This window comes from Agelaius phoeniceus, chromosome 2, assembly GCF_051311805.1.
Source record: "Agelaius phoeniceus isolate bAgePho1 chromosome 2, bAgePho1.hap1, whole genome shotgun sequence".
Classification (NCBI taxonomy): domain Eukaryota; kingdom Metazoa; phylum Chordata; class Aves; order Passeriformes; family Icteridae; genus Agelaius; species Agelaius phoeniceus.
In genome coordinates, this window is record NC_135266.1 from 70,646,331 (window position 1) to 70,669,814 (window position 23,484).

The window sequence follows — 23,484 nt, forward strand, 5'->3', positions numbered from 1 at the left end:
CTCTCTGCTAAACAGCATTCAATCTGAGGGGCTCTCCAAATGCTGAAAGTGGAGATGAAGCTTTCTCTGGGAAAGCAGAATGGGATCATCAGTTGCTGGAGGACTTGTGTTGCTGCATATTACTAAGGAGGAAACTGGATATGTGCATCAATCAAAAAATGTAGCTTATATAATAACATTCCTAAAACACTGCAATCTCAGTGATAATGACTCCATGTTAAATATATGCAAGGACTACTGACAATTCACAATATATTACATAAAATTACATCTTCTATAACCATGGTCAGCATTGGATGGATATAGGAGACTTTATCCCACCAGCAAATCATCAAACCTTTGCTAGTTAAAAATGTAGAAAAAGAGTTCTGTGTAATGAAGTTATTGTGACTCCATGTGCAAATTCTCAGAGAAATTAACACACTTTGTTACTGAGCAAAAAAAGCTCAAAAAACATGGAAGTAAGGGTACTTGAGCAGAGTTTTCAAAAGTAGGGCTTATTGAGGAAAGCAGACCTGATCAAACTGAAGCAGATGGGATTTGACTTGGGAGTTACAGAAATATGCATTAATACACTTCTAGTGAACAGCATCTCTCAGTTTTAGGACATCTGATACACTCTAAGTGGCAAGCACTAAACACAATTTGTGACTCCTGTTTGTTTAAACTCTGCATTGCAGACAGAATGAATACAAAAGAAGTATGAGACAAATGAAATAAAATTCCACCACCAAAGTTGAAATGCCCTGGATCCAACCTCAGAGCTTCACAATGTCAAAATAAGGCCATGTTACTTCTGGTATTCTTTATTAAAAATACTGCTGTACACATGAACAATGAAAACAGGATTAAAGATGAGTAACACATATTGGGATCATGACATTAGAACTTAACATACTGGTGCTTTTTAGGGGAAACAGTTGACACCCGAATTACTGAAACAAGGACAAATCAAAAATATATAGGTACCCTCAACAAAATATTTACAATATAGTAAATACAGCAACAAAATTTAAAACAGGTACAAAAATTAAAATGACCAACATCAGATGATTTCAAAGGTTGTCCCTTCTGTGCTTTTAGCTGTAAAAAATAGGAAGGTCAGAAATAAATTTCCCATCTGGGAGGGCACATCCTGGTGACTCTTCTTTTAAATACAGATACACAGTTCTTCCTATGAATGGATCAAACTACAACTTTAGGACAACCTTCTAAATGGAATTAAAATGGGGTAGAAGGGCTCTCCCCAAAAAAAAACACCCAAGCTGAACTTCAGACTGTTCAAATCATTCCCAAATACAGACCAAATAAAATAAATAGAAAACAAAGCTCAACTTCTTTTTAATTTTATGTATTACCTGACACCAAATATTTTCTGGCTGATATTATGTATGAAAACTTATTAGCTGTCTACCTTTTTATTTTTAAACCAAGTCCTGAGGTTACTAGGGGCTGAAGCAAACTGACATTATGCAAATACACACAGGTTTGCAATTTAGACATGTCTTGCAGAGGGTGTGCTGGTCTAAAAAGGATGAGAATTCAAGCCCTATTTTACCCCTGCCTTACACTTCCACAAAATATTGGTCCACAAATTAAATTTTCAAAGGTTCCCAAACCCCACAACTGAACAGATGATCCCCTTTCATTTTCAAAGAAAACAATACTGGAAAAAACCTCAGCCCGCTTATAAATTAAGCATTCCATATTTCTTCTAGAATACAAGTACTTCTTTTTTTGTACAAAAGAATTACAATATGATTTGTCAAAAAACATAGAAAAGACAGCTGCTCTTCCTCAAATACATGAGCTAATGATAAAAGACTGTTCTGCATGTTCACTTTTCAAAGTTCCTGTTCCTTTTATATTAAAAAGAACATTCTGGCAACTGTTATCGTTTGAATATTAAACATTATGTTCCTTTGAAAATTGCAACAATAATTGATTTTTAAACTCAACAACTGATGCTACTTAATGTGGATTCAACCACATTTTCTAAAATGTGTAAAGCATGTCCCTAGTCTTCAAAGCTTTCGATGTGAAGAGAGTTGCTTTTTTCTTGATGCAAGTCTCAAGGCGGAGAATCATTTTAAAGCTTATAAAAGTGGACAGAGAAATATTAAAAACTTCTCTGAAAACTACAAATATTGAGAATCATTAAAATTGATGTCAGTAACATCAGTTGCAAGTGCTTAGAGTCTGTCCTGACCTTTTGAGTTTCCACATTTTCTTCATGGTGAGCACCCAGTGCTATTAAAACATTCAGTGCTGGGAAAGGATAGATACAGTCTTCACTACTGCTTTAAGAAAGGAAATTCCTACATATTTGGCAGTCTTCAGTATCAAAGTGTAGGTGTTTAACTAGAAATCCCATGAATACCCAAGTTTGGAGACAACTGCATGTCCAAAAATTAGAAAGGTAATTGAGGAGCAAAATTCCAGACTTTTGAGACTGAATTACTTCAGGAATATTCATGTGTTGAGTATTAGCAAAAGTAATATTACTTTGGGCTAAGCAGTGACTGCAAAGGCACAGCAGATCATTATCCCTCCAGATTCAGGCCGTAAAACTTGAAAAGCTCTTGATGCCAGACAACTGCTGTGTTTAGTTAATCTTCTTTTAACAGTGTCTTTGTATCTGTATCCAGTGTAGCGTACCATAATAAAGCTGTGGTTCAAAGAACAGAACTTTATACAAAAATTATACTGTAAATAACCTAAAGTAATACACTCCTGAAACTTCAGGCATTTAAACAATTTCTTTAAAAAAAAAAATCTATTAAAAAAATTGCATAAATGTAAATGCTTCTGACTACCAGGAAAATGTACAAACAGTTTTTAAAAGGCGCTGGTTGTGTTTAGAGCAAGTTTGATATGCTCCTTAAATTAAAGATGTTTCCCATTATGCTGTTTTCGTCACTTCGCTTAGACAAAGTTTAAATTGAATGACAGGGGACTTTCTTTCCTTTTTAGTCAATTCACCAATACTTCACTTGACTGGTTTTAAAAAGTTGTTTCTTCTCACATTTCTTTGAGCTAACAGTGGGTGGCATACAGAGCTTGCATACAACACACTTTTACAGAGGTTACGAACTAAAAGGTCATTAATAGAACACAATTTCTATTAAATTATTTACCTGGTCCTTTATGCTATTCTGGGTGCAAATAATATCAAAAATGAATAAATTTTGCTATATCCTCAGTGACAAAAATGTATCCCAGAAATGTCCTTGCAAAGAGTTTCCCTTAAGTATACAATGTGGCAAAACTTCAGAGATCAGAAAAGTCTTAAAAAAATTAAAATTAGTGCATATACAAGTGGAAAAAATAAAAATAGGAACATCATGCACCTGATGTGTTCCTTAATCTAAAATAAATTCTTCACAGATAAAGCCTCCAATGGCAGCCTTAGCTCTAGGATAAGTGAAACATTCTTCCCTTCAAGTAACAGTGTACCTGACTGAAGTGCAAGCAGCTTTGCTCATCTCCTGTTTGTTTCCCAAATGTGAAATGAGATGACAACAACAATTCAGCTGTAGTGCAATTTGCTATAGGTTAAGTTCCTCAGCAATGTCCTGCATGCTTTCAGCAAATACTACAACTGACCATTTGCGGCTGCAATCAGTTCTTGAAAAGTATTTTCAAAGCAGCGTTTTAAATCGCTGTAAGTTACCACAAGTACACTCTTCTCATCTCTGGAAATGAGGCTTATTTTTTCTGGCACACCAGCATCTAACTGTAACAAGAATGCAAAAGATAAAATAAAAGAAGTGTGAAAGAAATGACAAAACATTTCCCCAGCAACAAAAGCAATCAATTTCTTGGCAAGTACATTGTTATGGTGCAGTTCAAATCCGCTAACAGGACACAAAGGAAGAATCTGAATCACACCACAACAACATCCTCGCCAAAAAATCGAGACATTTTGGTCTTAACCTGACAGACATTCCAGACCTTAGGACTAGATTACCATTGTTTCCTTCCCCTTCCACAAAGCTAGTAATCCTATAATGCTATACTTCCCTGTGTAGAAAGCTGGCAAAATTTTCATGTACTTCTTGAAGAACAAAACTAAATTTGACATTACATTTGCACACATGATCCACAAACCTAAACATAGGGTAAGTAATTTACTTCTTGTTCACTCCAAAATGAGATAATGGATGGATCAGCCCCAGGTAGCCTGAAAACTGGTAGAAACCCAAACCTCACATTTATGGCAGTACTGGAAACAAACTACGCTGTATGGTACATTTAACCCCTTAGAAAGAAAAAAATACTTTGGTATAATCCATAACCAAATGAATAATTTGGGGTTGAAGATCAACGTTTGTTCCACATTTCTTCTCATGGTTTGTTCTGACTTCTCAAATTCAATATGTACTTTTTTTTATATTCTATTAGATCCTAATTTCTAACAGAGGAATATCCTGCTTTACATCCTGAAGCCCATTACATCACTGTTTCTTATGTTCTTCTCACTTTGCAAGAAATGTTCATCAGAGAACCGTCAAGACTCTTTTATGCAGAACTTGTGTAGTTTTGTTTCAGTCAATATGTTGATAGTTGCACCACAGTCTTTCTTATTCCAATACAAAAGGTGGGGCAGAGACAAGTGACATATGACACTACCAATCCATTCTTTGGAAATACAACCCCAGCAGGTTTAAATGTAATATAAATGTAATGTAATGATAATACAATTATAATATTGTACTGAATAGAAAAACAATGAAATTTGTCACAGAGATGTTCCACTAGCTGTTGTCTGGAGCAACACAGCAAGTTAGCAATTTCTTGCATTTATCTTCTAAAGTAATGTTTTGAGTGTAACCTTAAAAACTGGAACCACCACATTTTAAAGCTGCTGCTTTGTGAATGGTTTCAGAAGGCTGAAAGCAAGCCAATTAGCTTCTAATTTTTGTACAGTAGGATAAAACCACCAGTGTCTTCCAACATCCATTACAAAATATTAATACAATTAAGGTGTTTGCGAAATATTGTCCACTGTTCATTCCCATTAGCATCATACAACAAATCAATTAATTACCTTAATGGAAGGTCTTCCTAATGGAAGATCCCTATTAAGAAAGCCACACTTCTAATTACAAACATCAATATTTATGGCTTTCTTTCCTCCTGTGGGTGCATAAATCAATATCCTCAGCTGAAAAGATGCTCAAACACCACATTGAAAAGGAAAGTTTGTTGGTTTGGTTTTTTTTTTAAACAATAGAATAGCTTTTCAAAAGGAATGTGTTTGGCAAGTACCAGTAAGGTCCATATAACTTCTACTAGTACTTCTACAGTTTCTGAGGTGCTTCTTAGAGTGTATTTCCAAAGCAGAGTTCTGAAAGCCTTACATTTTTTGTGTGCTGAGCCCACAACCACAGAAGAGAAGAGTCTCTGTTTGAAAAGGTAAGCCATGAACATTTATAGAACAAGGCATTCTTTGACATTGTCTCTTACCTGACCTATGAATTCAGGACTGTCCCCTCTTGCTACAGTACTGTATGAGTCACTGCTTTCAAATCATGATGGCATTTCAATGCCTACTTGAATGTCAACATGCTTTCTTTTTGATTTAGCCTCAATCCCTTTAATGTCCTTTTTAAAGTGATTACAGACACCAACCAGAAAGATAAAAAGGAGGTTAAAAAATGCACAGCAGTGGTCTAATAGGAGGTTAGAAACCCTGACAATTTTAGAAAGATATATAACTGTACAGTTATTACACATCAAAGGATCTGAACACATTCCAATTTTCTTGGAAGAGAAAGTTGGCTATCCTAGTCCTAGAAAAAAATATATATTGGGCATTAAAACTGTGTATTGTCAGTGTCTGCATCACCATTCTCTACAGAGCAAGTCAAACTACCAAGCAGCTACAAAAGCAACAACAAAAAAAGCTGCAGCATCTTAATCTCCCATGGATTATTGAAGTTTGGCAAAACAATGTAAAATAAGTTGAAAGCTGATCTACTAATAAAAAAATTTAATCAGCTCACATACTTTTTAATTTATGGAGCAAGACAAGTTCTTAATCTACTGAAGATCTCGTGGTTTCTCACACATCTCTTGCTATTAATCATGAGAGTGCTCGGATAAAAATCTGCTAGTGGTGCAGCTCTTAGAAAACTGCAGATAGCTTTGTTAAGTCAGCCTTGGAAAACAAAGGGCTGGAGAGACTAGGGAAGTTATTACAGAAGTGGACTTAACATTTTAAGTCACAGAAATTTTATAGCACTGTCCTGATGGCAGGGATTTTGCACAAATTTCAGTTTCCTTCCTGCCACCTACTCAAGTCAGCACAATTTAGGAATGGATCTTGCCTTATGACCATCCTTTGTGATAACTACCAACAGAAACCACCCCCAGTTAAAGGAGTATTATGGATCCTTTATGCTGTGTTGAAAGACCAGAGTAGCATAAAGGGACCAGCATTGCTTATCCACAGTAATCAATGCATTCTAGGATGAAAAGTTAATATTGTATCTCATGCTATATTAACAAATTTTTAATATCATGTACTAGTTTTATTTAAAATATCCATAGATGTTGGAATATTAGCTTATTAGCATCCAAAATGAGGAAAATAGCCACCAGCTAAGCCAATGGCATTAACCTTCCAGTGCCAACCTTCCATTGCTTTTCAGTGGAATACTCTTTCAAAGAAAGCTAACCCAATCAAATGTGTAAAAGCTAACTGAAGTACAGTGTACCTTGTTAAGACATGAGATAATGTGACTGAGGTCAATCCAAGGAGTACCCGCTTCTGTCACCTGATGGAAAAGGTGATCTCGAAAGAGCTTTAGTAAATACCTGTCTCCAGTTTCTGACCACGTTGGGTCCTTCTGAAACCTAGTGAAAAACAAATTCTCATATCAAAGCTCAGTAAGTTAAGTAAAATCAAACCCCACAGATATAAATGACACTTCAATCTCAGCTGAGTAGTCTTCTTGCATAGCTAATCTCCTGCTATAAATTGCAATTACATTAGTCCCCCCCACCACAAACAGAAGATAACCTATACAAAACTTTCTCAGCTGCTTGAGCGCCTAAAGCTAATGCCTTCCAAGAGCCACCAAAAAATAGTGGAAGAAAGCAAAAATTACCTGCAACAAGTTTATCACATAAAACACATGTAGAAACCTGCATTATAAACATAACTCTAAGTTTATGCAGAGGGACGAAAAATAGACAATGAACACTACATTTTCATGTAGTTAGTCAATAAAAAACAAGGTGAAAACTCACTAGCTTAAAACCAGTATCTACATCCTTTGCTTCAGTTAAAGCAAGCAATGGATTTCCTCCAAAACTACTGCCACTCACAAGATAAACCATACTAAATACAAGGAAACAACTTGTAGCCTTCTCAGCCTTCTCCTGTCTATTTAAAGTTTTGGTCAAAGTTGCTTATCTAATTTTTCTCAAGGCTTCTTAAATACTCATTTCTCCATGGGCAAATATGGGGGGAATAATTTAGCTTAAATTTATGAAGGAAGAAAGCGCATTGCAAACTGTGTTTTACATACTCTATACCACAAAAACAAGTTTTCTTACTCTGGCCTCTCATTGATTGTTCCCAATTTTGCTAGAAGCCTAAACAACCTTCCATTTTGCACCTCCTAGAAAACAAGAAAAAAGTTATTAAGAGTCTCTGAAACAAAATTTTAGATATTTACTTGCAAAAAAATACATGGTAATAATGCCAATGAAGCACTGATAATTACAAAGACTTATTTATTCAAAGGAGAGGGTATCATTTTTTCAGACAGAGGTCAAATGCATTGTATTATGTATCAGTAGTCCAGTGCTCATTTTAGCACTTCAAATTATAATGCAAAGTTTCAGCAACTAATGATACCTCCCAGTCCCAGCAGGAACTGGACCAAGCAATCTATTTCCTTGTGGAAATGTAAGTCTTATCTCCTGCCAGCCTATACTCACAGGTATGCTAAAATACAGTAAGTTAAATGAGAAGAATATGGGGTTTTATATATATATATATATACACACACACACACAGATATCAAGATATGCATAAGTATGTGGTACACCACCTGATTTCAGGTAAAGATAAGAAACAATCTACCAGATCTGTTTTTCAGAAATGCTTTGTAAACATTTTGAGTAAATATTTAGCAACAATATCATCAAACTAATACTCAAATGATAATTGATTGCAAAGATAATTTTGAAACAGGTTTTTTCAAAGAAGTTAGAATCTAAGTCTTAAAAGAGTATAAATGCTGAGTCCATAAATGACATAAATAAAGCAATGACAATAAGGTCACACAGAGGGAGAACATTAAAATTATAGTTGCTTAGCACACATGCAACTGAAAGTTGATTTAGCATGTTTTTCCACACTACTTAGGATGCAGTAAAACAGTAACATCCTAGCTTACATTAAACAAAAAAAATTAATTCACAGTGTAAATCGAAGTTGTCGGAAAAGATCCTCTCTGATACTATTCACATTCTCCAATGGCTCAGGTCTACAACATTATTCATGCTAAGATGCATCTAATTCCATGCATGATCATATTGATTTCAACTGAATTCAGTCTGGAGTAGATTACTGTGCACAGCTAGGTAAATAAAGTGGGTCAAGGTGATAGCAGCCTGACCTTGGACAACCTATGGGTTGCAGGTTTCTTTTAATAGTCTAAAAACACACTGAAGAACAGCTTTTACCTCAACAGTAGCAACACTTAGAGACTGACATGGAAAACCAACCCTGTCCAGCTAGCCAAGGTCTACTATTTGGTCTAACCATCAAATTTATTTTTGGCATATGGTCAAATACTCAAAAGCCAAAACTACACCTGTGTAAAGTTCACTGCCTTGCAGATTCCCAGTGAATGGTGACACAGCTGAGCAAAAACACAGGCACTAAGTCTCCAAGAGGCCTCTCTGCAAGCCTAGTAGCCTATAAGGAAGGAGATACTCTCCACAGGGCTTATAAACTGAGGCTTTGACTACTATGACATGAATATGAAAAACATAAAAGTGAGGAAGGAAAGGAATAGCATAACAGGGTTACTGCTCTGTGAGAAGTGAGTGTTACAAAGATAATAACTACATACAAACCACTCCCAGCATCAGAAGTCCCTAAGCTACAGATGACTGCACGCTTGGACAATATAAGAAAAAAAAAATCACACATGCTACTCTTTGTCTAATACTCCCTCCAAAGCATTTGCTTTGGGACAAAAATGAACAGAGGGTAGCAGACTAGACTTAAGGGATACTGTGGCTCTGATGTTAATGGAGGGGATGTCATAGTACAAACAAGTTACAGTGTGACAGCTAATTAAGAAGTGGTATTTATCACTGTCAAGTAAACAGCTATTGCCAAACTGGGGGCTAAGCAACAACTTGAATTTGTAGTATCTCTGCCCACCTGCTGGTGATAAGCAACTGCTCAAACAGCCTGACTAAAAATACAGAGATTGTAATGCTGATCACAGGGCAATCTCCATCTTTCTATGGGAAGGAGTTCATCTGCCCAGCTTTGTGTAGGCACACAGGCCACCTTAACAACAAACAAACTTAAAAACCTCTGGAGAAGGATTAGTAGTTGATTCTGAGAAAGTGGGCACCCAGCATCTAGAGGTACACAGATACTGCCTGGCTCTTCTCCAGCTCCTTACTTCTGATAGATTTCAGCATCTTTCATCAAGGAGGGGAAGACTGTTCTCCAACAGGACAATACTGGAGAAATCAAGAGAACCGAGTCTATCAGAATCCCAAACACTGGTCTACTGTCTCTTAAAAAGTTCTCAGTGAAGGGTTACAATGGAGTGGAATCACAGAACTTGATTAAATCCTTCTGTAGTACCCTATCCCACATATTTTCAGGGCCATGAGAGCATTCCCCAATGTATCTCCTGCTGTCAGTTGCTTCTGACAAACAGACACCCGCCTGTTGAACAAATACACCCTGACTTGATACATAGTACATATTTCCTTTAAAGATAGCACTTGATACCTCGACTGAACACCACAGACCCACACAGCAAGAGTGCACACTTCAGGAAAGCTGAACATGGTATCTCCATGGATTAGAATTAATTCAGAAAGGAAAGCATATGAGAACAAGCACACCAAAATCCAAACCTAAAAATTTATGGGGCTTTAGCACACATTAAATGATCTCCATGACATACATAGCCTTCTTTACTCAGAATGCTATTTTTAACCATGCTATAAAGAACATAATTTTCCCAAGACTACTGGCTGGAAATGAAGATACTACTTCAGTTAAAACACAGCTGAACACATCTTAAAACTAGGCATTCTTGAAGCTCTGGGGCTCTCAAAAGCCTGAGTTTAGACTTGTCAAGCCTTCAGGCACATTACTTAGGTTAATAAACAAACAGAAGGGGAAAAAAAACCCAACAGAAACTAGTAGAAAACATTCGCTTTCAAGGTACAGCTCTAGGAACACTGACTACAGGTCTTTCTGCAGAAGTTACTACATGATTTACCTTTGCTAGATCTTCTTCTATAACATCATTTCGCATCTGAGCAGCATCCAACTGAGTATAGAATCGTGCACCAATCATAGGCATGATATCGTTTACACTGCGAAGTCTGTTTTGGTCAGTCAGCAAATACCTGCCAAAATAACCCAACCACCAAAGATTATTTTCTGGAAATGCCAAACATTATATTCCATTATGATTTTATAACTATTTAGCTTCTTGTATTTAATACATAAAGTTGACAATTGTTATGTTTCTTTTAAGAAGATACCATCAAGAAAACACAATCAATTTGCATGTATACATTGAGTCAGTTATTTATACAAGACAGGAGTATACTTTCACAAAACTGTGCAGTTCACTCCATTCAAACAGCAAGAACATACACAAAAAGAGAGAGGGATGAAGATTCTGACTGCAATGCAATTGTTTTTCAAATGAGGAAAGGAGAAAAGACTTCTACTTTTCCCACTCAGGCTGTAAGGGAGAAAAAGGCTGACTATATTGAAATGACACAAAAAGAATACGCAGCCAGAAAAAGCTAGCACTCAACCTTTTGACCAAAAAGTCAGTGTGCCTATTTTATGAAGAAAACTCAACAACAGCAGATTTACCTGTAATACTACTTGCATTTAAAAATACCATTTCACTTTTGCATTTGTATACATAAGAAAAGTGCTGCAATTTCCTTTAAAAGGTTTATTAAACAAACTTACAAAATCAGATTCTTCAGGTCAGAGGAATAGTTGATTGTCACCAGTTCCATTGCTTTCTGCAAATTCTCTCTCTGAATTCCTGATAAAGAATTGCAAGCCAAAGCCAACACAACTTTCCCCAGGGAGATCAGATCTGCTTGCTAATAGGGAAAACACACAGAGGTAAGATTCTTAGTTCAGATAAATACTACCCCATGGTACTAGATGGTGTTAAAGAGACAGTTTTTCAATAACCTTAGAAGAATTCGAGCAACTAAAGTAAGTGCTATTCAAATCATAGTTCAATATGATTGTTCAAGTTACAGTAGTTATAAAGTACAGAAGAAAATCTGTCCTGACACCTAGCAATTTTCAAGTACTATATTTATCTTTGAATGATTAAAATTTACCTATTTTTAGCTTAAGGACAGTACCAGAGAGAACTGTGTAGTGAGCAGAAGCTCTGTAATGAGGTTCTCTGAGCCACCCACCTGCTCAATCCTGACAAGTCAAGGAGTTGGTGGCAAACAGAACAAGTCTTCTCAATACGAGATGTAGAAATAAAAGGATTATTTGTTAAACTGAAACCAGCATTTTCTGCATTCATATCTTTTCAATCTAGCCATCCAGTGTGAATTGCATACTGGGATCCATATCACATTCTAACACATGATATCACCATTATAACAAATTGCTCAAATATTTTAATCTCTGATGGACAGTGTGAAAAGATCTGAACTGTGCAAAATAAATAGACAGGCCTGTACAGCTGCCAAACAGAACAGCATTGTGTGTTATGAAGAAACCTTTGCATTACTAAACACTTTTGTTAAAAGCAGAACTGCTCCTAAAAGATGAATGCTGGATACAGCCTGCTTTGCCGTAACAGAAAATTCTTCCAGTATTAATAGCCAGCCATGAGAAATGATTTTGAAAAGCTGTAACAGATTTTAAAGCCCACTGCTAAAAGCAAGAGCCTAATTTAGTAGCAAACAATGACATTCATAGGAAAAGTTGAACTGATTCTTTCCATGGAAAGGCTTTCAGCTGCACACAACTTAGCAAAACTTAAAAACACCTGCAGCCTTCCATGCTGGACATGCCTCAGAGTGAATTTAACAGTCAGCTATAGATATGAAATTAGACTTTTCCTGAGGTTTTGGGGTTTTTTGGAGAAAATAAGATATTTTTGCAAACCTAAAAACATAAAAGCTACTAGTAATTGAGAATGTCAGTTCCATAGCCTAGAGCAAGGCCAAGCCATTTAGCAGAGAATGCAGTCATACAAAGAATCCACCTTCTGTCATTTCTGTAAGAAAGGCTAAAAAAATCTGGCAGCATGAGAAGTTCTGGTTAGAATTTGGCAGCTTTAGAAAAGTGCTGTGATGGTGAACATGCCACAGCCCCTCTCAGCTCTTCCACCCAGAGGCATAACCACACCTGCTGCCTCTGGCTGCAGTAGCTGAGCACAGCCTTCCCTGAAGCCACGTCTCCCAGGTGCTGGGGGAAAGGGAAAAATACCAAACCTTTCCAGGTCCCTCAATGTCCCTGCTGTTCCTATATCAAGTATGATTAAGCAGCACAATTTGAACATGGATACACAATACATCAGAAGTTAAAATGCATGTTATTCTTGTAGCTAATGAAGACAGAAACAGGATGTGGAAAATGAGACAAATGTGGACAAAGTGGTTGAAAAGGATGTGGGACTGGCATTTGCTAAACTATTTCCTAAGCAACACAGAATTTCTGAGTATTAGCATTCCTTTTTCCTTTGGTAAAGAGATGTTAATCAGAGCAATAAACCCCCTTTTTCAGTGTGAACTTGCTTCCACTAACAAGCAGTCAATTTCAGCAGCAGGGAACACTGGTATGGCTGTAAACAGAGGATTTCTGCTGGTGCAGTACCTAGAAACGTGTGTCACCTGAGACAAAGGCATTTTCATTATGATTTTTTTCTCCAAAAAGTCTTGGAAGAAATATGCATTTGTATTAACCACAGTTGTACTTCTTTCTGCAGTCCTCTACTTTACACTTAATACCTTTCAACTTTTAGTCATTCATAAGGATATAACCTATATAAGTCCTGTATCATCATACAACCCTGGGACACTGAAAATACACAGGCAAGACCCTATGAAAATTGTCTTCCTTTGCACAGGTGCTTTCATAGTACAGATTGCATTAGAATTTGGAAATTATTGAGAAAGTCTTACATTTAACATCAGACAGGAAATTTTAAATTCGAGCTTTGTGGGGTTTTGAGCTTTGATTTGCAACCTTAAATTTTTGTTTGTTTCGCATCTACCAGAAGAATTGGCAGAGAGAATATGACATTCCAATGCACCCCCAAACATACAGTTTTCAAATTACAGCCAATGATTAGCTTGTTTCAAACTCAAAATTGGCTTGGATTCATCCCACTTATTTTAGGAACTTCAAGCATTCAGTTAAGAGACTGATCAATATAAGACATCTGTAATTCTGTAAGACAATTCAGATTTTGAGCCAGTTGAACTGCTCTCTGGAGGCACTTTACTATTCATTGTTAGCTGAAATCCTGAAAGAAAATATTATCACAATACCCAATTTTAAAAGTTTTACAAGAGCACAAAGGCAATATTCTTCCTGTGCGACTGGAGAACCAGAATATCACAAGCTGGAAAGATCCCATTAAGTTTAGGATTTCTGAGAGTTAGATTATTGTTTTAGAAGCAACTAAACTACCATCTGCTGACCCACTCTATAAATTCAGACAGGGTACATGACTTCCCAGAAGCTGCGTTACACCATTTTTTCTGTAAGGAAGCAATCCACATAAGCCTATTAATTCCTAACCTATCCTATGAAAATATTCAGCTCTCACTGTTCCTAGGCAAAGAAAGGTTAAAGAAGGCACACAAGAACTACTAGACTTCCTTGCAGCAGGAACACCAGAAATATATTTTTCTGCATTCCTGTAGTAGCCTTGCTAGTGCAAGGTACAGATCTGTATTAGCTACATAATTTCCTTGTTTATATTCCCTATTGTGTTTGCATGCTCCTATGGATCATGTAAGTTCCTTTTGATCTGACAGAAAACTTCTGTTATGGTAACTATCAACAGTGACTATGCAGTAATACTAAATTGATTACTAACTTCAAGAAAAAGCTTTACACCTTCTAAGCACAGGCAGCCTTTTGTTCAAAAATGCACCTTGCATGCAATTAACAACCATTTAATTAGTAATTAAAGTCATAACTGTAACCTCCACCAACTTAATTTTCTATCTCTTGAAAGCTTTGTGAGTAAGGATTTTATCAGCATGTAGTTCATTGCTATTAAATAGCAGTCACTAAAAACCAGCACTAGGGGATAAACTCAAAACCAGCCACCTTCATTAATGTCTCCCTGTTACTAAGTGAATTTCAAGCATATCAAGTGAGTGACTTAAATGTTAATTGCACAGGTACCCTTTCTTATTTTTTTAATTGAATAGGTATGTGCTACTATGCCAAATGCCATAGAGATACCTCAACATACCAATACATTTGATTTTACCAGTCAGACATGTAAGTTACTAAAATAAAACTTTTTTTTGACAGGATCCATTTTCCAAAAACACTTTGAAACCAACACTACTTTTTATTTTGTTATCCTGATCCACTGCTATGCTTGGATAAGTATCAGCTCATTCATACCCTAGTTCTGTGGATTCACTTAAAAGGATAAATTCTAGAATTGTACTTAGAAGTACCTCCAACTTCCTACATTTTGGTGCGATTTTAGAGTCAATAATCGTACTTGAGATGTCTCTTCAAACTAGTTTATTTAAATTTGGGGAGGTGCATATGAAAGTTATTTTGGTCTGCTAAATTGAAAATATTTACTTTAAGCCAAAGTAACCTCATAGCCCTTGTTAAAACAGTAAAACTTATATTCTCTTTTTTTTTGTAAAGGGGAGGACTTACAAATTTTGTTCCAAATACAGAAATATTTATTAAACCTTTTTACTGTTTCCTGTATCACCACTTAGCTTTCCCATCTGTACCTTGCAATTGACTGACAAGACTTATGGACTGGGGCGGGGCAGGAAGTCACATGCTGCAGTTTACACAGGTTTAACCCCTGGTTTTCAATGCAAGTGGCCATTCATATTTCATTTACTTCTTTTTAGCTTCCTTTTTGTTGCCTTCATGTAACTCTTAAATGATCATAGAGATTAATGTGTTTAACACAGATTGCAAAGAACAATTGCATTCCTTCTACATAGCTCCTCACTGTTTTGGCTGAAATCTCTCTTTATATTAACCATGGGAAATAGCCAGAAAATGGCAAATCCCAACAAATATAGCTTTTTCCATTGAAGACAACAACAAGGAAATGCATATTAGCTGGGCAGTAAACCAAGAGATAACCTACATTTTTAACAGTCACAGGAGTCCCAAAGGAATTCAGGAACTGGGTCATGGATCGAAAGGAAAAAGGACGAACAGCAGCTGTTATTTTGTAATTTTATCTGGCTAGGGCAAACAAAGGTAGAGCATGAGAAATGACCCCTAAATTTCAAGGAATGGACCCAGTTTGGCACCTCTGAAGGAAAAAAATGGGCAGTAAAAGCCTAGCCCTCCTAGAAAAAACAGCAAAAGAAAAAAACAGACCTTATTTACTAATTGCAATTTAGATCTTCCAAACTAAGTATTTAGGAGTTTTTATTTTCAGGTTTAGCAGAGCAACCTAAATAATTTGAATATTAACAACATATAAAACATGAAAAGCCATTTCCCCTAAACAAAACTAGGCATTATCAAGCAAGTCAGCTGCCATGTGTTGAGCTGCTACGGTGATAAGTGCTTTTGACAGACTTGTGTACCTGCAAGTATTTTTAGATTTGTATCTTCAAGTATTCTAAATGTTTTTCTTTACTTGAATGTCATAATATCTCAGGAGGATCCCTTTCCAAGCTGAAATTAAAATAGAGAAGTACTTAGCTTTAAATAAAATCCCTCTCATTACATTTTTAGGCATGGAATCCCTTACTTATTTGTATTTTCATCTTCTCACAACTGTTTTCCACTAAATTATTACCAAAAGCCCACTGATACGGAGCTGAGTGTGTGTGTGTGAGCGTGAAATCCTTTGGTGTACTCCTCAAAGCACACTGAAAACTGCTTTACTGTACCATTAAAAAAAAAAAAGTTATGTTCTAGGTCTCCAACAAGCTAGTTTCTTCTGGCCAAAGTTCAAACATTTCAGTTATTACTTAAAGACTCTGAATAAGCAGTTTTCACAGTGAATAAGGTCAATTAATGAAAATAAATTAAATCCAACTCCCTACTGTAGTCTTTCACTCCCAGTACAAACAGGGTATGTGATGACTGCTGAAGTAATGTACTTTACCCTGAGGGGAAGTTAGGGAAAGAGGCACTCCTGTACACAGTGATGCTCCAGATGACTGTGGAACAGTTTTTGTTAAGTCTAAAGGGGTTCTTCTTAATTCAGGAATTATGCAGAGTCCACGCTTCAGAGAACACCAGGAGAGCACGGAAAAACTAGGAGCCCAAAATAAAGATACACTAGAATCTTTTTGGCACGAGGAGAGGGTCTAAATGCAGTTAACTGAAAGATCTTACTCCTCTCAACAGGTATTCAACACTTAGTTATTTATGTTAAAATCACAAAAGACAGAGCAAAAACTATTATCATTATTTTTTATCTCTAACACTAAATGTAAGATTTTTCTCCTCCTTTCTTTAGAAATTTCTATTTCCAGTCGTTTCTGACTTAAGTTTGTTAAATACTATAGTTCAACCTGTTCAGTGAGCTTGCTGAAATTTTAGAGACAGAAAATACCAAAATGAGCATTCACATTTATAAATTATAAGCAAATTTGAACAGTGTATGGGAGAACCAAGATCAAATCAGAAGTGAAAAAATACATTAATTTACAGATAGATACACTGGACTACAGTTTAATTAAAGTACTTGTCTTCCAAAAGGAATCACACTGGTTTGCAGTAATCCCTTTGCCAAGCCACCAACCTAACTAGCAGTGTTGTCATACCTGAAACTGAGCCATTAATGCCAGTGGATTATTTTGACTGTTGTCAAATGTCAAAACGTCAAAGATTCCAACACAATTAACTCGTAACCTTCAGGAACAAGAAGAGAAAAGGAAAAATTGCCATTAACCTTAATTGGTTACTCAATTTTTCTTCTAGCATTCATTGAATTTTTTGATATTATAAAAGCCAACAGTACTTAGCAAATTACTATGAATCAGAAAAGACTGATTTTACTATTTGATAAAATGCACAGACAGTATTCCATTTACAAAAAAAATCAACAAATTTCTAAACTGACAGTAGTGGGTCTGATCTGTAGTTTGAGGATAATGTATAAGTCTTCCCAAAATATGTTTTAGAAGACCTTTAAAAAACCAAAGTTACAAGCTTTAGCACAATGCCTCAGGCCAGTTGAGAGAAGTTAGTAGCTATTTATGTATCAGGTGCAGAGTCAGCAGCTGCCAGGAACCCAGAGCACAGTGAGACTGAATGCTTCCATTACCTTGTTTTTCCTGTTACCAGAATCTTGGTTGGATCCATAACTCTGCACGCCAGTCCTGCTGTGTGAATGGTCCGTAAGGCAGAGCTGAGCTGCACAATATATGCCCATATCAAAGACTCTGGAAGCAACCCCGCATGCTGCCGTGGCAGAGGTCCATCATGCTGACCTAGAACCAAAACATTGTGAGCATCAATGGAAGGCTGCTGTGCAAAAAGCAAAGTACAACATCTTGAATTAACTCACACCCTCATTTCATTTAACTCTTAATAGTCCTTGAAAGATACATCTATGTTGCTTTGAAGGTGAATTTCGGAAGTGATTTTTCTTCATTGGTTGGTTTCACATGGTGGTTTTTTGAAAATGCTGACAATTCATTAGGCATTATTATTTTCATTCTCATATTCAGGGAAATGATGTTTTGAAGTTGAGAATGAGCACTGATTGGAAATTTCTCAAAGCAAATGGCACATCACAATATGCAGGTACTTCAGAAGTAAAAACACCAATATCCTGAAATAAAGAGTATGTACCACAATAGCTGCAACATTTTATCGCCTTTATTGCAGGTAGGCTTCCCAATTAAACATTTTCTATCATCTAATACGAAAAAAATAACAAGCTAATTTCAGCTTACATGAGCAAATCGGACAAAGATTTGGAGGCTAAACATCACTGAACACAACTTCACTTACGTTCTGCTGTGACACTGCTCCCTGACAAATCATCACTGCATGACCCCTGTTCCATGGGTCATATGAAAGAAATGCATTACTCTCCTTCCAAATGAATTTTTAGTTCCCCTTTCAAAAGTAAAACTCAGTCTTTGCAAACACACGCTCAAATCCTACATTACAAACAGTTTGAGTAATACTGAGTCACAGATGAAAAAATTAAGATATAGATAAAAAAATGTTATTTTAAGTATGATGTGTGTAATTCAAGTAAGCTGGCATTGTTTGCCTTGTACGAAATTGAAGCAGAAGAAAATACATCCAGAGTAAGACAGTACATCTCAATTTTACAGACCACAAGAGATATTTCAAGAGGTTGCCTCAGTACTGATTTTGCTTATTTTGAGACCAGTAATATCATCAGTAGTAAGTAAAATCATGTAAGCAACTGATTGGTTTTGCTGTGAACTGACTACACTCTTCTCTAAACATTTATTTCTTTTTAGTTTTTTTCTTTGTTTGTTTGTGGGTTTTGGGTTGTTTTGTTTTTTGTTCTTGTTTTTTGAGGTTGGGGTTTTTTTTTTCCCTCCCTTTCCCCCTTTTCCTACACAACCATATCAACATCTGTGCATTTGATCAAAGTAAGGATATGTATACTTGCATGCATATGCACACACAAAATACATGCACAGTGAAAAAATGTGGAACACATTCCTGATAACTTTTTACTGGAAATTTTACTGACTTAGGGGTCATGGGCTGAGAATGTTACAAGCTTTCATTTGAGCTTTGTTTTGTCCATTTTTGAAATTTTAGTTTGCTTTTCAGGTTTAAGGTACTTTGGTTTAGATTATGAAGATCAAAATGCTGACTCCTTTAAAACACAATAAACTTGGCATGTCTACTGAAAGCTGAATATAATGAGATATTGTTTGTTTTTTCTGGCCCCCTGATGAATCAATATGCAAATCACTTCCCACAAAAACCATCATTCCAAGTCTCATGTAGCAAACTTTTCCCTCATAACTCTCTCTTCTTCAGAATGACAAAAACTATAATATAAAATGACTGAGAAGATACAACCTCCTGTACTAGTTAAGACTCTTTACTACTTGCTGTAGAATGCACTTTGTATCTGGTGAACAGCAACATGAGTAGCAAGTTTAACAGGGATGTGCATGGATACTGTAAGACAGTTACATCTGTGCAAAGTAAGTCCAGAATAGAAATGTTGCTATAATATCCCAAAGAGAGAGAAAAGCTGAAACTTGGCAGCTATTTTTGTGCATGCATAACAGCACCCACCCTTTGATTTTCAAATTAAGGCAATGTAACCAAGGTAAAGTCCAATATAAACAGAAAGACCAGAGTTTGACACAGCTTCTCCTCATCTATCAGAAAATCTCAGCAATGTTATTTTACTACTGGAAAAACTTACTTGAGGCAACAGCCAAATCTGCCAAATCTGGGCTGTGGCTTTCACACCAGTTGGCTGCACCCCACATTCACATACACTAAAGGTACAAGCTAAAACATGGGAAGAATCAGCTTTGAAATGCCCTCTTACATATCTATCTGTTCAAAATAAGCACAATTAAAATCAGTTCAGTTTGCTGCAATGCTGACTATAATGTATGTCCCAAGAGGCCCACCGCACCTGCTGCAGACAACACTTGAGCAAGGACCTAAGGAAATGAGACCCAAAAGCTTGCTCTTCAGGAGAAAGACACAGTTGGAAAGCTTTCCAAACAGTGCTGAACACAAGGAAAAACAGCACAAGAATGTAAGTAACCATTACCCAAATGATCAGAGTATTACTTGAAAAAGTGTTTTGTTAAGAGATTCCATGGTTGATTTGCAAAGGCTTCCCACCACAGGCTGAATCTATGGCTACAACAAGCAAAATTTCAGACTGTGTTCTTCCCACCTTCTGCATGGCAGATTCACCTCTCCTAATAATTTCATCTCTGTGATGTAGAACACAGCCACAAATGGAAAAGATTAAAAATTTAAAAGCTGCCATTTCAAGAACACAGGTTATCCATTATTTTTCCTTGCCAGATTGGGATAAACATAAATAAATAAAAATGCTGACACTTACTTTTAATTCTGTGGTATGCTGTTGACAACAGAACAAAAAAATTTACCCTCTGTACCAGTGTGTATGCATATATTAAGTTTTTCCTTCTTAAAAAAGTATTCAAATGAAATTCTGTTCTCCAGAGCAAGTGTGAATCCAGGAATAGTCCTGGGGTGGGAAGTAAGACCTGGGAACACCAGCAGTAGGACCTGTTTGACACCATTAGGAACACTGAAAGCATGCCAAGAAACAGCAATTCTCACACAGTGATGAAGAAAAAAAAAAACAGTGAGAGATTCAGCTGTTTATTAAATTGAACTCTCAGGCTTGTAAACCAATCTTTTACATTCAGAACTATGAATTGTTCAGTGTTTACTTCAGAATTATGAATTGTTCAGTGTTTCTAAGTTCAAATACTGAAAACAAGACAAATGCAGTAGTCTTCATCTCTCCTTCAGGGAAAATTGGGGTTTGGTTCTACATTTCCCCTTTTTTAATGTACAGAAAAGTTCTGAACTACTAGAACACAGCAGTATTTCTTGTAAAAACTCCAAAGCTACTGAAAACTTGAACTTACTTTGAAAAAGTTGCAGCTTTTGGCAAAGGTATTTTAGGATAATTATTAGTCACATATTCTGTCTTCAAAAACATCATGCTGACTTTCAATATTCACATATTCTTACTCCTCATCACACACTATTCATCTAGTCATCACACAACTTATTTCTTTTTCAATAGAAGAGGTATTTTATAAAAGAAACATTCAGCACGTGGGGATGTAAAAAACTGTAAAGTCAGCAGTGAAGTCCATTTTTGTGCATGACATACTACTATTAATGTGTCAAAAGCAAAGCAAGTTTCCCAGACCATGCTTATCTTCATCAGAAAGTATTTGTTTGCTGAAAAACAGAAACTGTGCTGCTGAAAACTCCTACTAACAGCATGTACACCAACATTTAATTACTCAGGGTTTAAAAGCAGACCAAAGGACATAACAAAGGCATGCTTATCTCTGCCAACCACAAAAACTCATCAGGACAAACCTTTCTGGCAGCTGCCAATAGTTACTGTTAATTTGCCAGGATTTTCTGACTGTTAAGTTTTAAAGTACATACATTCAGAATTTGGTTTACCATTCAGTTATTGGACTGTTAAGAGCAACATTTCAGTACTTTTAGGTTAACTCGCTAATGCAAAGAGAACATAATTTCGGCAGAGATAAATGCACTAATATATGCTATAATCTGAAGCTAAGAAATATAAGAAAGTTGGAAGAATGCCAAAAAGTTCCAGAACAACAGATTTAATGTTTAGAGTATGAAGAAATGTTTTGAGGAAATATAAGAAGTGAGAATAATATAAGAAAAAGCTTTTCAAATAAATGTACTTTGAGTATCGATTAAATGAAAATTGAGATTCCTGATTTTAAACCGTGCAAATTTAGTAAAATATGACAGAACAATGTTAGATTATCACACTGTACCATCTGAAGGAAGAGGAGGTATCACTGAATAAAGAACACAAGCAACAAATTCTACTTCATTCAGAAGTCAGAGACATTAGTTTAAGCATAAAAATAAATGTAAGCTGCTATTTTTCTCCCCCACACCAAATCTCTAGCAAGGCAGTCCCGAAACAGGGTCTGTAAATAACATGGCAAGAAGAAAACACCCAAGACTGACCACATTGACACCAGTGACATGCAAGACAGCCATGTAAACCATAATCCTCATCTTTTAACTATCAAGGTCTCATGTTGCCAACTCAAGTGTTCAACATAAATAAGGTTGCATACCTGAAATCAAATTCTCTGAGTTCACTGATCAGGTTCACAGTGTTGTGCCTCCTAAAACCTTTATAAGCAATTGTACTAATCTGGGCCTCATGCTGCAGAGTACCCAACTTCCATCCATTCCCCTGCTTCTCTTGGGAGTCCCCTCTAGGCAGGCAGACGGCCAAGAAACTCTGTGAGGGGATGGAGAAAGGATCCGTGAAGGCAGGCAATTCTGAGAAATCAAGTTATAGGTATGCAATCTTATTTTTCTCTCTTAAATTGCTCCTTCTACTGAGGACCAGACTAGAGAGCAGCAGCTATCAAAAAAAAAAAAAAAAGAAAAAGAAAGGCCAAAGCAAAGATATGCAGAAAGATTTGGCAAAATTTGGGAATTCAGGTGACTTCTTTTCCCCTAATTTATCTAATTTATCTACTGAAAATATTGAAAGAGCAGGTAGTAATTGCCACAGTCACGAGACAATTATCTTCCCTACATATCCCTGTAAGTTCTGTTGCAACAGCTCATTTTCATTAAGTAATACTTTGGTTCAAACATTGATGTCTTATTGCCAACTTCCCAGATTATTCCTGCCTATAAAAGGAAGCTGAAGTAGGTGAAACAAAGGGTCCAGATAGCCCATGAGCCTGTTTCAAAGACACATACACTAAAGTCAGCCTGCCATGAATTATGAAGTGTATAAACATAAACAAGCAAAATATTCTATTAGCCTCCACTGATTTGCAGCCCAGAAGTAAATATCATGCCTATGCAGTCCCCAAATATTTCTCCTCCATGAGTAAGCCCACTTCCCCCTTGAACTTAGGCAAAAGTCCACAATAATCTGTGAAAGTTCCATGGCTTAATTATCATGACAGCCTAAGTTTTGAATTTGCTACCTGTCTATTTTCATTGGTAAGTCCTTAGTTTTAGGCTGGAAGAAATAATAAACTTTTTTTATTAATTTCTTTGTTATTCCAGATGATTTTTCAGACCATATTCCAGGCACTTTTAACCCCATTATATTCCTTTTCTTCTTTAAAAGCATGAAAAGCATTATTCCACTTTGCTTTTCTTCATCCAGCTGTTCCACACCTTTGATCATCCCTGTCACCTCATCTCAACTTCTTTGCTGCTCTTCTACGCCTTTCAAAATGCATGAGGAACACAGCTACAGAGAGGAGTCTATCAGGCACACACAATTTGAATACAATGTCTACTAT

The 23,484-nt window shown here is 36.3% G+C and overlaps 1 protein-coding gene across 12 annotated transcripts in view; it reads right to left on the reverse strand.

Annotated features, from left to right (window-relative positions):
* Positions 1-790: 790 nt before the first annotated feature.
* The window catches only part of PAN3 (poly(A) specific ribonuclease subunit PAN3), a 79,440-nt gene continuing 56,746 nt past the window's right edge, over positions 791-23,484 (reverse strand). For 9 of the 12 annotated variants that reach the window (XM_077173831.1, XM_077173836.1, XM_054628043.2 and 6 more), the window contains 7 exons: positions 17,739-17,904; positions 17,236-17,323; positions 11,213-11,352; positions 10,500-10,629; positions 7,567-7,631; positions 6,723-6,861; positions 791-3,736 (listed from right to left, as the gene is read on the reverse strand). In XM_077173831.1, the coding sequence (XP_077029946.1) occupies positions 3,596-3,736; positions 6,723-6,861; positions 7,567-7,631; positions 10,500-10,629; positions 11,213-11,352; positions 17,236-17,323; positions 17,739-17,904 (869 nt within the window). In that variant the 3' untranslated portion in view covers positions 791-3,595. Of the gene's footprint in view, positions 5,608-6,722; positions 6,862-7,566; positions 7,632-10,499; positions 10,630-11,212; positions 11,353-16,571; positions 16,724-17,235; positions 17,324-17,738; positions 17,905-23,484 lie in introns of those variants that run through there. The other 3 variants (XR_013180951.1, XM_077173833.1, XR_013180952.1) reach the window with 3 other exon arrangements.